General features: G+C 39.8%; 3 protein-coding genes across 5 annotated transcripts; all 3 read left to right on the forward strand.

Moving 5' to 3' along the window:
• Window positions 1-725: 725 nt before the first annotated feature.
• On the forward strand, window positions 726-4,963 carry LOC103474237 (extracellular calcium-sensing receptor-like). Of its 2 annotated transcripts, XM_081614576.1 has the most exons (8): window positions 726-1,021; window positions 1,306-1,600; window positions 1,686-1,975; window positions 2,070-2,389; window positions 2,990-3,195; window positions 3,309-3,530; window positions 3,681-3,804; window positions 3,883-4,963. In XM_081614576.1, the coding sequence occupies exons 1-8, from the start codon at window positions 726-728 to the stop codon at window positions 4,779-4,781; spliced, it is 2,652 nt and encodes an 883-aa protein (XP_081470702.1). In that variant the 3' UTR covers window positions 4,782-4,963. The 2 variants fall into 2 exon arrangements, 1 of the variants encoding a protein (XP_081470702.1); XR_014090517.1 differs by lacking the exons at window positions 2,990-3,195; window positions 3,309-3,530 and having other exon boundaries at window positions 2,070-2,365; window positions 3,883-3,974.
• A 653-nt stretch (window positions 4,964-5,616) lies between these two features.
• Window positions 5,617-11,386, forward strand: LOC145554543 (extracellular calcium-sensing receptor-like). 2 transcript variants are annotated; one of them, XM_081614575.1, is made up of 8 exons: window positions 5,617-6,432; window positions 6,889-7,183; window positions 7,267-7,556; window positions 7,782-8,077; window positions 8,678-8,910; window positions 9,035-9,256; window positions 9,349-9,472; window positions 9,549-11,386. In XM_081614575.1, exons 1-8 carry the CDS (start codon window positions 6,137-6,139, stop codon window positions 10,445-10,447), a joined length of 2,655 nt encoding a protein of 884 aa, XP_081470701.1. In that variant the 5' UTR covers window positions 5,617-6,136; the 3' UTR covers window positions 10,448-11,386. The 2 variants fall into 2 exon arrangements, with proteins under 2 accessions (XP_081470701.1, XP_081470700.1); XM_081614574.1 differs by lacking the exon at window positions 5,617-6,432 and having other exon boundaries at window positions 6,470-7,183; window positions 8,711-8,910.
• Window positions 11,295-15,274, forward strand: LOC103461412 (extracellular calcium-sensing receptor-like). Its single transcript, XM_081614572.1, has 8 exons — window positions 11,295-11,590; window positions 11,897-12,191; window positions 12,282-12,571; window positions 12,658-12,953; window positions 13,427-13,632; window positions 13,720-13,941; window positions 14,042-14,165; window positions 14,244-15,274. Exons 1-8 carry the CDS (start codon window positions 11,295-11,297, stop codon window positions 15,140-15,142), a joined length of 2,628 nt encoding a protein of 875 aa, XP_081470698.1. The 3' UTR covers window positions 15,143-15,274.
• Window positions 15,275-16,937: the final 1,663 nt, after the last annotated feature.

Genomic DNA, 16,937 nt, shown 5'->3' on the forward strand with positions numbered 1-16,937 from the left:
CTGTTATCCAGTCAGTGATAGTCCATGTTTTTCACTGTACCTACTTCTTCCTGTTGGTATAAGAATTAATTAGTTAGCTTAAAGTTGCAGTAGGGAGCTTTGAGAAAACGGCTGACTTAGGTCACTGCAAGGCGATAATAAAATATTTTTATGAAATTAAAATATGTATTTTTATTTAAAAAAAACAACAACAACAAACCTTCCGCATACATGCATTAGTTTAAACCTGTCTGTAACATTACCTTGTTGTGTGATTTAAAATAGCTTTAATTCACACTGCAGTGTCAAACTGGAGCTATTATGTTTTGAGAGTTTTAGCTAAGCACTTCCTCTAGCAGACTCGAGTACTTCCTGTTTGCCAATGTAGGTAATACTGACATTAATCCAAAGGTATTACAGAGTTGCCCCAAAACTACTTTTATGTAAGTTAAATTATTTGACACAATTAAGAGCAAGAGTGAAGAGATGAAATCCTGTAGAGAGTTCGAAACATACTTTCATACGCCACCGAAAAAAAAAAAAAAAACATCAGCCCAACCAAAGCGGATTCAGTCAGTTGAAGACGGTGCTTCTGAACCAGTTCAGTAAAAAAAAAAAAAAAATCCTTCTTGAATGTTATCAAAGATGACTGGTGATGTCATGCGTTTTTCCGACGATCACCTGATCTATTGTGCGCCGTTAAAAGACCAATAAAAACACACTTGCTCCCCACACACGCTCGGAGGATGGAGATTGGCCTGAGATTAGCAGTGAGTTTGTTCAACTTATTAATTGCAGTTGTTGGCGGCTCCTTTAATGATGACGTGGAACGAACGATTCCTTCAACAGACGCTCTGAACGGTGCTGGTGTCAGCGCTGAGGATCCATTGGTGAAATGTAGCCTGCAGGGTTCTGCCCGCCTGCCTGCCTTTTCCATGGATGGGGACTTTGTGATTGGAGGGGCTTTCTTCATTCACTACCAAATGCACACACTGGTAAACAACTACATCAAAAAGCCCGAGCTGCCGAGATGCACAGGAAGGTTAGTATGCGGACGAAATGTTGCAAATTATGTGTAATTTAGCTATGATCTCCAAAGAAAATATATTTTTATAGTTGCATAGATTTAGCTATAGATTTATTGATGAGAACCTTAATGTGTGCTCAGCTTCATTCAAGTAAAATGTTAACATCTCATACTCTGTTATCAAATTGTTAATAATCCTATTTTATTTTTTCCACAACTTGCTCATACTGTTTTTCTTCTTTTTTTAATTTTTTATTACGAATACTTTTATGTTGGGGTTAACAATGCATTCTGTGCAGCTTTAATGCCCGGGATCTGCGCTTCTCTCGCACAATGATCTTTGCAATTGAGGAGATCAACAACAGCACAGAGCTGCTGCCGGGCATCAGACTGGGTTATCAGATCTATGACACATGCTCCTCTGTGCCAGTGGCCGTGCATGTGGCATTTCAGCTGTCAAACGGCCCGGATCCTGTGTTTTACAAAGGAGATAACTGTTCTCAGTCTGGAGTGGTGGTGGCAGCTGTGGGAGACTCTGGATCCACTCCATCCATCAGCATGTCACGCATCATCGGGTCTTTCAACATCCCTCTGGTAGGAAAAAGCAAATTCATTGCAAACAGAAACTCTAATATACATATCCTCTATCACATCTTTTTCTTTATCTTTTCTCCTGCAGGTGAGCCACTTTGCCACTTGTGCCTGCCTGTCCGATAAACACGAGTACCCGACTTTTTTCAGAACGATTCCCAGTGATTATTACCAAGCCGCTGCAATGGCCAAACTGGTGAAACACTTTGGCTGGACCTGGATCGGAGCCGTCCATTCGGACTCAGATTACGGAAATTACGGCATTGCAACCTTTCTTGAGACGGCACGCAGAGAAGGGATCTGTGTGGAGTACATCGAGTCCTTTGACTGGACCCACCCACAGAGCAAAATCCGAAGAGTCGCCGACGTTATCCGGAGGTTTTTTTTTGTGTCACTCTCTTATGTCATACGTGTTTGTATACGTGTGCCTCAGCAAATGATAAATAATATGACTGAATTTCTGTTTCTTCAGGTCAACAGCAACAGTAGTTGTGGCATTTGCAGCTCCTGGAGACATGAAAATCCTCTTTGAAGAGCTGGCATGGCAGCCAGGTCCACCTCGGCAGTGGATTGGAAGCGAGGCCTGGATAACTGACCCAAATCTGATGAGCTTCAGTTTCTGCACAGGAGCCATCGGTGTGGCCATTCAGAAATCTGTGGTCCCAGGTTTGAGAGACTTCCTTTTAAATCTCTCTCCCTCTGAAGTTTCTGCGTCCTCAGTTCTCACTGAGTTCTGGGAAGATGCGTTCAACTGCAGCCTGACAAAAGGTGAGAAAGTTTCTCCCTCAGTTTGTTTTCGGCGTAATCACACAAACTAGTGACTGCATGCATTACATTAAACAAAACAATTGTTTTAACTTGATGATACTTGATACGTAATTGGTAAGAAATGTTTTCCAGGTATTTTTCAGGGTGTAAATCGCTTCTTCTGCTGTTATTAAATGTGCCAGTTTCATGTTTCTTTATTTGATTTGGATCAAAGTGTTGATTTGAAATACTCCACGAAAAATAGATTTGCAAAAAACACTCCCAAACTTCTTATTTATTGTGTACGAAACATAATTTTCAAATTAATCAAGTACAATGGTGAATTGTTTTTATAATCTAAATAGATGTCAATCATAAATTTAAGCAGTAAAACTGTCAAATTGTTTGTGAAACTTAAAATAAGATGTACTCTGAACCACAGAGTTACTAATTTCATATTAAACCACAATATTGTAATGTTTGTGAAAGTTTGCCTGTTTAGTTTTGAAAAGAAAACTCAAAGTTGTATAATAGTTTGCATGCTACAACCCGAGACTATGTGCATTAAATATGTTAGCATGATTGTTTGACCAATTTCAGATTGTCTCTTTACATAATTTTTTTCGCTAATTCATTTCTCCTCAGCTTCTAAACTGAATAAGGAAGTGTGTGATGGAACTGAAGATCTTAAAACTCTAAAAAGCCCGTACACTGAAACCTCTCAGTTAAGAGTTTCTAACATGGTGTACAAGGCTGTTTATGCAATAGCTCATGCTATTCACAATGTAATATGTCAGGAAACTAATACAACCACACACTGTGATAAATACATCAGACTGGAGCCCCAACAGGTCAGCTTGAATAATAAGTGAATGCCAGAGTTTTATATCAGTTGTAAATTTCTTCTTTATCAATTTCTAACCTAGCTACTGATTTCTTACAGTCTCTTTTTCTTGGTTCATAGGTTTTAACTGAACTAAAAAAAGTAAACTTTTCTCGAAATGGCTATCATGTATCATTCGATATTAATGGGGATCCCATAGCTTTTTATGAGCTGGTAAACTGGCAAAAGAGTGAGAGTGGAGTTACTGAACTGGTAACAGTGGGATATTATGACGCATCACTGCCAATGGGGGAACAGTTTCGTATCAACAGGAACCTAACCTGGCTGGAAGATGGCGCACAAGTACTTATCAAATGAAGAAGTTGTGAACTAGTTAGACAAGAATAGTCTAACTAGTTCACATAATAATTGTTTAAATATTGCCTCTGTCTCTGTTCCAGGTTAATAATTGTAATAATAATTGTTTAAATATTGCCTCTGTCTCTGTTCCAGGTTCCAGTCTCAGTTTGCTCAGAGAGTTGTCCTCCTGGAACTCGTAAAGTGTTGCAGAAAGGAAAACCAATCTGCTGCTATGACTGTATACCATGTCCTGAAGGAGAGATCAGTAATATAACAGGTAAATTTATTTTCTATGTAAATCACTTCATCAAAATAAGAGCTGTTGTAATGGCTGATTTTTTAAATTTTTTTTTAGATGCTCCAGATTGCTTCCTGTGTCCCAGGGAGTTCTGGCCTAATGCAGAGAAGAACAATTGCTATCCCAAACCTGTGGAATTTCTTTCCTTCGATGAAATCCTGTCAATCATCCTGGCTGGATTCTCTGTTGGTGGAGCCTTTCTGGCCATTATTACAGGAATGCTTTTCTTCCATCACAGAACAACTCCGATTGTCAGAGCCAACAATTCAGAGCTGAGCTTCCTGCTGCTCTTCTCTCTGACTCTGTGTTTCTTATGTTCACTCACTTTCATTGGAGCCCCCTCTGAGTGGTCCTGCATGCTGCGGCACACAGCGTTTGGCATCACATTTGTTCTCTGTATCTCCTGTGTTCTGGGGAAAACTATAGTGGTTCTAATGGCCTTTAAAGCTACACTTCCTGGTAGTAATGCTATGAAATGGTTTGGTCCTCCACAACAAAGAATGACTGTAGTGTCAATCACCTTCATTCAGGTTATAATATGTATCATATGGTTGGTTGTGAGTCCTCCCTTCCCAGTGAAAAATCTGACCACCTACAAGGAGAAGATCATCCTGGAATGTGCGTTAGGCTCTGCTGTTGGTTTCTGGGCTGTGCTCGGCTACATCGGCCTGCTGGCTGTGTTTTGCTTTGTGTTAGCTGTTCTAGCTCGGAAACTACCTGATAATTTCAACGAAGCCAAGATGATAACATTCAGCATGTTGATATTCTGTGCCGTCTGGATCACCTTCATCCCAGCTTATGTCAGCTCTCCTGGAAAATTTACTGTGGCTGTGGAGATATTTGCTATTCTGGCCTCCAGCTTTGGACTGATACTGTGTATATTTGCTCCAAAATGTTTCATCATTTTGTTTCAACCAGAGAAGAACACCAAGAAATATTTAATGAACAAAAAGTAGTATATCATGAGGCGATTGAAATCAAAATGTACAGTAAGCAATGTTAAGGCAGCTGCTAAACATTTGATCCAGCTTTGTTTCATTTTACAAAGCTTTAAAATATTATAAATATCAGCTGCATGAGATATTTTGTTGTGTTGTCGTGTTTCAAAAGTAAATCATGCAATAAATTGTACAAATGTTATCTTGAGGGGGTTAATTGTCACTTGAATACGGTACTTAATTATTATCAAAAGCTAGATTTAAAGATTAAAAACATCCTGAAATATGTTATTTATTTTCATGGCTAATGTCCAACTCATTAGCCTGAGTAGAAGATAAATCATACTGACTCAATGACGGGATGATTCATGGATGATCAGTGTTTAAATGAAATGCTGCATGGCTTCAAAAAAAATCCTTTAATGGAGAAACTAACTATAAAAGTAATGTGATGTATACTTTGATGCTTTGCTTGTAATGGTTTTGTTTTCTTTATTGAAGAATACTGAAGAGTAAAATCTTGTCTCCGTTTAGGCTGGCTTGTAAATATTAAAGCACTTAAAAAAATACATAATATTGCATAAAAGTCCAAGCAAAATGCAAATTTTAAAGGGTTAGGGCTAGAACACTAGAATATCACATTGGACCAATTAAAAACAGACATCTTAAACACAAATGTCAAACTTTTGAAAAGTATTTACATCTTAATTAACTCAACACTTGGTTGGACCTCCTCTGGCATGAATTACTTCAATAATGCAGCAAGGTATGGTGGCTCTGCATAGGTGCAATGGAAACCCAGATTGCTTGGAGGTCATCCTCCTCTGGTGTCTCTCAGCTTCCTGTTTGACAGCACAGGAAGCTGTCAAACAGCTTCCTGTGCTGGTCAGGTGGAGTTTTCTGGCCGATGAAGAACAGGGACACCACTGTCAATGAAGCAGCTCTGGGTACGTTTAGCAGTGTTAGCAGGTGCTAAATCCTGCTGGAAACTAAAATCTATTCACCCTCCTTATCAATAACTGTCATGATCAACTGTGCCAAAAGCCAACCTGAGTTCCAGTTACAGATGCTCAGAGGTTTCAGATAGTCTTCTTAAGACATATATTGCCTAAAATCTCAAATGCTGCCATCTCACTGTGGCGCTTTAGTTAAAACCGTGAACAAAAAGCACACAAGGTCCTTACACTTCACAAATTTACACACACTGTACATACATTACACAATACATTGTTGTTTGAGGCTATCATCTAGCAAATTTAAAGTTCTAAGGACTTGTGTTTATCAGTTTACGTCAAGACAATCACCTGATGTGTCAGTGACGCGTAACGACCAATAAAAACCCACTTCCAAGACGACAAACAAACACTTGAAGCATGGAGGTCGGCCTGAGGTTAGCAGTGTGTTTATTTGAACTGCTGCCAGCTGTTGTGTTGGGTGTGTCTCTGAATGATGTACAACCAACAACCCAGCCAACGCATCCTCTAACCGGTGCCGGTGTGGAGACGGAGTCTTCATTGGTGAAATGCACCTTGCAGGGCTCCCCTCGTCTGCCTGCGTTCTCCACTGAGGGAGACTTTGTGATTGGAGGAGCTTTTGTGGTTCACTACCAAACTAACGCAGTGGTTAACAACTACACCACCAAGCCTGGGGTGGCGACATGCACAGGGAGGTTAGCAAGCAAAATGAGACATTGTTGAAATGGGCATTGTAACTTCTTCTGTGTTATTTTAACTTGTTTTAAATTTAAGAAAAGAAAAATGTCCTATAAAAAGGCCTGTTGTCTCAGTTACATGACATTAACATTCATGTAAGACGGGAGGGATATTTGGTGTGAAGTTGCTTTTAAATTTTGGGGGAAAAAAGTTAAAATGATTTCACCAGGAATGTGATAAATATTACAAAAGTCTAGGTTCAAATCTGCATGAGTTGTATTGTATTTTCTCATTTTATGTGTCAAAGCTCCGCTAATCAACGTTTCAATCTGTTTCTTTCAACATCAGCATCTGTTTCAACATTAGATTGTGTTACTTGGATTATTATGCTTATTGTGGGTTTTTTTTTCTTTTCGTTTTTTGGTATTTTAATATGAAATTCACTAAATGCTCACCTGATTTATTCTGTGCAGCTTCAGTGCCCGGGATCTCCGCTTTGCTCGCACAATGATCTTTGCAATTGAGGAGATAAACAACAGCACTGAGCTGCTGCCGGGTGTCAGACTGGGTTATCAGATCTATGATACATGCTCCTCTGTGCCTGTTGCCACGCATGTTGCATTTCAACTATCAAATGGTCAGGACCCCATGTTTTATGAAGACAGTAACTGTTCTCAGTCTGGAGTGGTGGTGGCTGCTGTGGGAGACTCTGGATCCACTCCGTCTATCAGCATCTCACGCATCGTCGGGCCCTTCAACATCCCTTTGGTAAAAGCTCTAAATCCATTGCAACTGAAATACTAATATGTGCCTCTATTTTGCTGAACTACATTTTGTTTGCGTTGCTATAGGTGAGCCACTTTGCCACCTGTGCCTGCCTGTCAGATAAAAAACAGTTCCCGACATTTTTCAGAACAATTCCCAGTGACCATTACCAAGCTGATGCACTGGCCAAGCTGGTGAAAAACTTTGGTTGGACGTGGATAGGAGCCGTCCACTCAAACTCAGAATATGGTAACAATGGCATGGCCTCTTTTCTTGGGACGGCACTCAGAGAGGGGATCTGTGTGGAGTACATCGAATCCTTCTATCGAACCGATCCGAGAAACAAAATCAGGACAGTAGCTGATGCTATTCGCAGGTTTCTATATCTTTTGTTTTTCTTAGGTGCCCTTAAAATAGTACAGGAAATGAAATGTGATGAGTCTACTTTGTGTGATGTACGTACACAGTGGCTGTATATCAAAACACTTGACTAGTATTACAGATGCATATCTTAACAAGGGGTTATTTATACAAATGCACAGTTATAAAACACTGTATAGTTTACGTTATTTTGAGTGAACACATTTTTATTTCTCTCCAGGTCAACAGCAACAGTTGTTGTTGCCTTTGTAGCTGCTGGTGACATGAAGTTCCTGTTAGAGGAGCTGGCTCTGGATCCTCCTCCACCTCGTCAGTGGATCGGAAGTGAAGGCTGGACAACTGACCCAAACTTGATGAGCTTCAGTTTCTGTGCAGGAGCCATCGGTGTGGCCATCCAGCAATCTGTCATCCCAGGTCTGAGAGACTTCCTGCTGGATCTCTCTCCCTCTGAAGCGGCTGCCTCCCCACTGCTTTCTGAGTTCTGGCAGGATGCATTCAACTGCAGCTTCACCAAAAGTGAGAAAATGTACTCTTTTTTTCTCTCTTCCTTCTTTCTGTGTTAGCATAAAATAAAAATGACTGATTCTATAAAAGTAATAATTTGTTGTTACCACTATAATTAATTTGTTAGGACCGAAATGTTATTTTTAATATTCTTAATGTCACCATTAATAAGTCACAGTAACATTATGGTAATAAATGTGTACAGTGTTTATAGCAGAAACAGGTTTTGGGAATTTGTGACTAAAGTGGGTAACACATTTTTTTTTACTTATTTTTGTTCAAACTAAGATTGGGCATTTCTGCCTTAGTCAAAAAAAAAAAAGAAAAAAAAGAAAAACTTTAGATTTGATTCAGATTTCTACTCTAAAGATTTCTAAAGATTAAAGAGTAAAAGAAAGTTGGTATATAAGCAGCAACCAGAAGCTGTTCATATTTTACTCTGAAATATGCTTTTAATGTCAGTTATATTGATGGATTATGGGTTGTTATTGACCCATAACTATATATTTTATATTAAATGTAGCATTATGCATACATATCTCCAAATGACCATCATAAATCTAGAAATGTGTTGTATGTTTGCTTATTTGTTTGCATGTTTCTGTGAGTTAGACTGTATTGCAGCAGGGATGTTTTCTTTGACAGGTGTCAATAAGAAAAAATGTGATGGAACAGAAGATATTAAAACCCTTAAGAGCCCCTACACTGAAACATCGCAGCTAAGAGTTTCTAACATGGTTTATAAGGCTGCATATGCAATAGCCCATGCCATTCACAATGCTGTGTGTCAGGAAACAAATGGAACCACTGAGTGTGACAAACACATGCGTTTGGAGCCCAAACGGGTCAGTTCAAATAAAAAGTAGATATGTAGGTCTATTTTTCAAATTGTAAAATTTTCGTATACTAAAGAAAATCATTTCACTGGCCGTTGATTTCTATTTTTGTCCTTTCCTTCTCGCTTTTCAGGTTTTCACTGAACTAAAGAAAGTAAACTTTTCCCAGAATGGATATCATGTTTCATTTGATGCTAACGGGGATCCTGTGGCATTTTATGAGCTGGTAAACTGGCAGCAAAGTGAGGAAGGTGTTATTGAACTGGTAACAGTGGGATATTATGACGCATCACTGTCTATAGGACAGGAGTTTCGTATCAACAGGAACTTAACCTGGATGGATGGAAAAAAACAAGTAATACATTTAATGCCAGCAGTTTATGCAGAGTGAGTAAAAGTCAGTTTCAAAAGAGTTAAGCTATTTTTTCCCCTTTGACATGATAACAGGTTCCAGTCTCAGTTTGCTCAGAGAGTTGTCCTCCAGGAACTCGTAAAGTTTTGCAGAAAGGAAAACCAATCTGCTGCTATGACTGTATATCATGTCCTGAAGGAGAGATCAGTAATATGACAGGTACGTTTACTTTCTGTATTTTTCTGGACATTTCCAAATGACAGAGGATTAACAGATGTTTCTGGTTCATTTTTAGATTCCCCTGATTGCTTCCCATGTCCCAGAGAGTTCTGGCCAAATGCAGAGAGAGATGCTTGTTTCCCCAAACCTGTGGAGTTTCTGTCCTATGAGGAAATCTTGTCAATCATCCTGGCTGTAGTTTCCATCAGTGGAGCCTGTCTGGCCATTGTTACAGCAGTGATTTTCTTCTACTACAGGGCCACTCCAATTGTCAGAGCCAACAACTCAGAGCTGAGCTTCCTGCTGCTTTTTTCTCTTATTCTGTGTTTCTTATGTTCACTGACTTTCATTGGAGCCCCCTCTGAGTGGTCCTGCATGCTGCGGCACACAGCGTTTGGCATCACATTTGTTCTCTGTATCTCCTGTGTTCTTGGGAAAACTATAGTGGTTCTAATGGCGTTTAAAGCTACACTTCCTGGTAGTAATGCAATGAAATGGTTTGGTCCTCCACAACAAAGAATGACTGTAGTATCTTTTACATTTATTCAGGCTGTTATATGTATCATTTGGTTGGTTGTGAGTCCTCCCTTCCCAGTGAAAAATGTGACCACCTACAAGGAGAAGATCATCCTGGAATGTGCGTTAGGCTCTGCTGTTGGTTTCTGGGCTGTGCTCGGCTACATCGGCCTGCTGGCTGTGTTTTGCTTTGTGTTAGCTGTTCTAGCTCGGAAACTACCTGATAATTTCAACGAAGCCAAGATGATAACCTTCAGCATGTTGATATTCTGTGCCGTCTGGATCACCTTCATCCCAGCTTATGTCAGCTCTCCTGGAAAATTTACTGTGGCTGTGGAGATATTTGCTATTCTGGCCTCCAGCTTTGGACTGATACTGTGTATATTTGCTCCAAAGTGTTTCATCATTTTGTTTCAACCAGAGAAGAACACTAAAAAATTTTTAATGAACAAAAACTAAGTTAAACCCCAAAGACGCCTGAAAGTAATGTGACAAAAATACAGGTAGTATTAATCCGGTTGTTGCATATCTTAGACTATTTACACCTATTTGAAAAAGCTTAGCTGTCATGCATTAAATAAACAGTTTGGAGCAGTAGTTTATATGCACACATGTTCCATCATGGGAGTGTAATGTATGTCAGTGTGTTGGTTTCTTGTTTCAGAAATAAATCATGTACTAAACAAATGTCTCTGATTATTAATGTAAGCACACTGATATACCGGATACATCATAAAACAATGCAGCAATCCTCAATTTCAAGTTTCAAGTGGCTTACCAATACTTTCATATGACTTCAACTGATTCACATTTTTTTTATGTTACAATCAACAACCCCAGCTGGCCCAAAGTAGAACACGGCCTTGAGCAAAATCAAAATTTGATTTTGATCCTCGTCTTAATAAAGGAGCGCTATAATGTTATGTACTTTCCTTGAACATGGTGCCAATTTTCGGCACAAACAAGCAATTAAGCTACTTTCAATTGTTCCGTGCAAAGTCAATTTGGCCTCCGTCTTTAGTTCTCTTTCCACTTTGAGGATGATTTCAGTAGTGATTTCACTCAGAATATTCAAAGTTTAGAATACTCATAACATAGTTCCTATACATGAGTACCGTAAATTTAAGCCAACTTCTGCAATTTTGACACAGTGTTAGACAGCCCAGTTGCATAGAGACTTATATTAGGCTAGGTCGCTTTAAGACGTGATCATAGATCCCTCGGTGACCTCATGTTCCTTTTAATGACCTGATATAAAACACATGTTAATGAGAACACAAACACCCTGAATACAAACGGTTGAAGAATGGAGGTCAGTCTGAGATTAGCGATGAGTTTGTTTGAGCTGATCACAGTTGTTGTGCTGGGTGGGTCTCTCAGTGGTGTAAAAGAAAGAAATCAGCGTATGGATAACCTGACTGGTCCTGATTTCAGCTCTGAGGCGTCATTGGTGAAATGTTCGCTGCAGGGTACGCCTCGTCAACCTGCGTTCTCCCTGGACGGAGACTTTGTTATCGGAGGTGCTTTCTTAATTCACTACCAAGTGGAGACAGTAATCAGTGACTACACCACCAAGCCTGAGCTTCCAATATGCAAAGGGAGGTTAGTAAAGAGGAAAGACACAAGTGTGTTAGATGGAGATGTGCATGAATCTTTTAAAGAATGTGATTTTGCATGTTCAAAACGATGCAAAAACGCTTGGCAGTAGATTTGAGTAAATTGAATTGTTTGAATAATTGAATGTAATTTCAGTTAACATTTCTGAATGAATTGTGAAATTATTTCTTGTTTTGGAACTTTGTTCCAAAACTTTCCTCAACTTTTTTTTTTTTTTTTTTTTTAAATATTAGGATATTTTTTTTTTATCCTGGGTTAACATCAGAACTCTCCTCATTTCGTTCTGTGCAGCTTCCTCGCCCGGGGGCTGCGCTTGTCTCGCACAATGGTCTTTGCTATTGAGGAGATAAACAACAGCACAAAGCTGCTGCCTGGCATTAGACTGGGTTATCAGATATTTGACACTTGTGCCTCTGTGCCTGTTGCCGTGCATGTGGCATTTCAGCTTTCTAACGGCCAAGATCCCGTGTTTTACCAGGGAAACAACTGTTCAAAGTCTGGAGAGGTGATAGCTGCTGTTGGAGACTCTGGATCCACTACATCCATCAGCATCACACGAATTATTGGGTCCTTTAAAATCCCTCTGGCATGTTGTGTATACTAGTTAAAAACTAATTTACGTACATTAAAATGTTAAAGTCATTATTGTTAATTTAAAATGATATTCCTTTTGTAGGTGAGCCACTTTGCCACCTGCGCCTGCCTTTCAGATAAACACGAGTTCCCGACTTTTTTCAGAACTATTGCCAGTGACCATTACCAAGCTGCTGCGCTAGCCAAACTGGTGAAGCACTTTGGCTGGACGTGGATCGGAGCCGTCCATGCAGACTCAGATTATGGAAACAACGGCATGGCTTCTTTCCTTGGCACAGCACTCAAAGAGGGGATCTGTGTGGAGTACATTGAATCTTTCTATCGAACTGACCCAAAGAACAAGATCAAAAGAGTAGCTGACACCATCCGCAGGTTTTTGAATGTTTTATTTTGCCATTGTGCCTTAGAGTTATGTGAACCTTAATTAAATTTTTTTGTATACATTATTGTTTTTTCAGATCTACAGCCAAAGTAGTTTTGGCATTTGCAGGTGGGGGTGACATGAAAGTCCTCTTAGAGGAGCTGAGCAGAGAACCTACCCCACCTCGGCAGTGGATCGGAAGTGAAGGCTGGATAACCGAAACAAACTTGATGAGCTTCAGTTTCTGTGCAGGAGCCATCGGAGTTGCCATTCAGCGATCCGTCATACCGGGTCTGAGAGACTTTCTGCTGAATCTCTCTCCTTCAGAAGTGGCAGCTTCATCAGTGCTGACTGAGTTCTGGGAGGATGCGTTCAACTGCAGCCTGACAGAAAGTATGAAATTCTTGTCTGTGTGTTTTTCAGTTTAATACTTAATTTACATAAGATATGTTCACTCTGAATGGGAAATTTATTCCAATAATGACAACATTTTCTTAAACCATCAGCTGTTATTATTGTCAATATTTTCTATTCACTCAGTTTCGCCCAAGAATTTGTTAGTAACATTAATTTGGACTGTTTCTAGCAGGTCCAATTTTTTGAACTTTACAAAGGTGACTAATCTTTTTGTGTATTTTTTCCAAAGTTCAGTTTCAAATACATCAACAGAACAACAAAGTGCCAAAGACGAAGTAGATAATGCTTCCAATAACTCCTCAGTTATAGGTTAAAAGTAACACATTTTAACTGATGTTTAGTTTATAAAACTACTGATAACAAACCCTAGAGTAATATGTCTATCAATTTGACATGCATGAGATGTTGTGTGTATTTCCATGTTTATTAGACTTTTTTCTTCTCCTTAGCTGCTGATCCACATAAGGGAAGGTGTGACGGAACTGAAGATATTAAAACCCTTAATAGTCCATACACTGACACGTCTCAGTTAAGAATTTCTAACACGGTTTATAAGGCTGTTTATGCAGTAGCACATGCCATTCACAATGCAGCGTGTCAGGAAACAAACGGAACTACTCAGTGTGACAAACACATGCGTCTAGAGCCTGAACAGGTTAGTTTAAGTAAAAAGTAAATCATTTTTTAACTGGTTTTCTTGTATTGATTTTTTTTCTCTCCCTGTGTCTTTCTGATTTTGCAGGTTTTTACTGAACTAAAGAAAGTAAACTTTTCCCAAAATGGTTACCATGTTTCATTTGATCCCAATGGAGATTCTGTGGCTTTTTATGAACTGGTAAACTGGCAGAAAAGTGAGAGTGGAGTTATTGAACTGGTAACAGTGGGATATTATGATGCCATGCTGCCCGATAGCCAGGAGTTTCTCATCAACAGGAATATTACCTGGATGGATGGTTACAAACAAGTAATGAATCTATTGCCAAAAATTTATGCAGTGTTCATACACTGAAGATGCTTGTAAAATATGGTTAAATTATTGTTCTTTTTCTTTGACTAAATTACAGGTACCGGAGTCTGTTTGCTCTGACAGTTGTCCTCCAGGAACTCGTAAAGTGTTGCAGAAAGGCAGGCCCATCTGTTGCTATGTTTGCATACCATGTCCTGAAGGGGAGATCAGCAACATGACTGGTAAAATCCTTACATTTTCTTTATTTACATTTTCAAATAATTTAGTGTTGACACATGTGTCTACACCATTTATTTTAGATCCCCCTGATTGCTTCCCATGTCCCAGAGAGTTCTGGCCAAATGCAGAGAGAGATGCTTGTTTCCCCAAACCTGTGGAGTTTCTTTCCTATGAGGAAATCTTGTCAATCATCCTGGCTGTAGTTTCCATCAGTGGAGCCTGTCTGGCCATTGGCACAGCAATGATTTTCTTCTATCACAGAACGACTCCAATTGTCAGAGCCAACAACTCAGAGCTGAGCTTCCTGCTGCTCTTCTCTCTGACTCTGTGTTTCTTATGTTCACTAACTTTCATTGGAGCCCCCTCTGAGTGGTCCTGCATGCTGCGGCACACAGCGTTTGGCATCACATTTGTTCTCTGTATCTCCTGTGTTCTTGGCAAAACTATAGTGGTTCTAATGGCCTTTAAAGCTACACTTCCTGGGAGTAATGCTATGAAATGGTTTGGTCCTCCACAACAAAGAATGACAGTAGTGTCTTTTACATTTATTCAAGTTATAATATGTATCATTTGGTTGGTTGTGAGTCCTCCCTTCCCAGTGAAAAATCTGACCACCTACAAAGAGAAGATCATCCTGGAATGTGCGTTAGGCTCTGCTGTTGGTTTCTGGGCTGTGCTCGGCTACATCGGCCTGCTGGCTGTGTTTTGCTTTGTGTTAGCTGTTCTAGCTCGGAAACTACCTGATAATTTCAACGAAGCCAAGATGATAACCTTCAGCATGTTGATATTCTGTGCCGTCTGGATCACCTTCATCCCAGCTTATGTCAGCTCTCCTGGAAAATTTACTGTGGCTGTGGAGATATTTGCTATTCTGGCCTCCAGTTTTGGACTAATACTGTGTATATTTGCTCCAAAATGTTTCATTATTTTGTTTCAACCGGAAAAGAACACTAAAAAATATTTAATGAATAAAAAGTAAGACAGTATCCCCAGGAGGCTATAAGCAAAGTGACAAAAATACAGATAGTATTGACATGCTAAACCAATGGTTCTTAACCTTTTTTGAGGTACCGAACCCCCCAGTTGCATATGCGCATTCACCGAACCCTTCTTATTCCAAACTCCCCCCCCCCTCCCGTCCCCCGACACACAAAACACTTTGTGGTATTCTGATTTAGTAATGTAATTATATTAGCTGTGTTACCACCCCCACACCACTAGAGGCAGTAGCAACCCCGAAAAGATGCGACTAAGGAGCAGATTTAGACTGTAGAATTTGGTAAAAACTGTGAGCTTTGCTGAAGTAATTAAAGACACAAGTTCAAATCCATGCTGAGTGGAGCTCCTTCAATCAGGGCTCCTCCGCATCACTGATTAGCTAAGCAATGTAACGTGATCCTCTGGAGCAAGTGATGGCAAAGCGTGGCGGCATCACGACTTTACACAAGTGCGTCTTTACCTCCGCCGCAGAGGCTCCGCCGAACCCCTGAGACCGACTCACCGAACCCCTGTGGTTCGATCGAACCCAGGTTAAGAACCACTGTGCTAAACTCTTTATAGACATTTGAAAAAGCTTTGCTATTATGCACTGAATAACAGTTTGGTCGCAGTAATTTCTATGCACACATTTCCACTGGTGAGAGTATAATATATGTCAGTGTGTTGGTTTCTTGTTTCAGGAATAAATCCTGTACTAAACAAATGTCTCTGGATGTAAATGTAAATACATAGGCGTGAGTAGAAGACTGCAGAAACACAAATGTAATCTAAATTACGAAATTATTGCTGAGCTGCTGAGACTGGCACGTCTGCTTGTACAACACTGGAAGTAATTATATGATTAGATCTGATTTTGCCTGATCACTAATAATTCACAGGTTCGACCATAAGGGATGCTCTGTCTTGAAGCTTGCCAGAAATTGCATGCGCTTTACACAGCCATCCCCCACTGCGAATAGTGAAGTGTAGACCCGAACAAAATCTTTGTAAGCAACAAAGTCTCTTAAGCATTCAGTTTACTATGGCTTTAATAGCTCAATAAAAGTATTTGAGACATTAGTTGCTCTTGTGGCACTATGAAAGAGAATAAAGCACCCCCCGCCCCATTTTATTTTTATGCTAAATATTACTTACAGTTAGAAACTGTAGCGTTGGAAGTTTATTGTTTCTAGCAATGTTTGGGTTTCGCCATCAGAGGGCGCTCAGCGCCCTATGCAACATCGGTTGACGCTCTGGCAGGCTGAAGAAGTCCGCCATTGCGGAGAAAACAGCTTACAGCAGATATTAGGAGCAGCTACAATAACCGCTGTGCTTTCTGTTCACAGTTTGAACTAAATAAATATGCTACACCATAAGTGACCCGGCCCATCATGTTCTACTATGTAACACTCAATTGCAATTAAGTAATTGGAGAGGATAGTTTATTTCAATTCTTCCACTGCCATTGGCAGCCTACGATTTTAATCTCGTTTACATGAGACTGCTGCCTGGAATCTGCTGGCATTTTCAGATGCCGATTGTGGAAAAGTTCCATGTTAAGAGACGGCCTCAAATCCACTGTAGTTATTTTTGGGAATTGAAAAGTGGGAAACTCATTCAATGAACCAATACACCAAAAACTGCACAGAAAATGAACAGAGTTGTTCACAATGCCTCCTTTTTTTTTGATTGGCCTGGTTGAAATTGAACTGGAGAAATCAAGTTCAATGGGATAAATCTTGATTGGAGCACTGAATGGACTAAATGGACCGAGTTGGAAGGCCATGAACAGATAA

This window comes from Poecilia reticulata, chromosome 13 (assembly GCF_904066995.2).
Source record: "Poecilia reticulata chromosome 13, P_reticulata-male-v2, whole genome shotgun sequence".
Taxonomy (NCBI): Eukaryota; Metazoa; Chordata; class Actinopteri; order Cyprinodontiformes; family Poeciliidae; genus Poecilia; species Poecilia reticulata.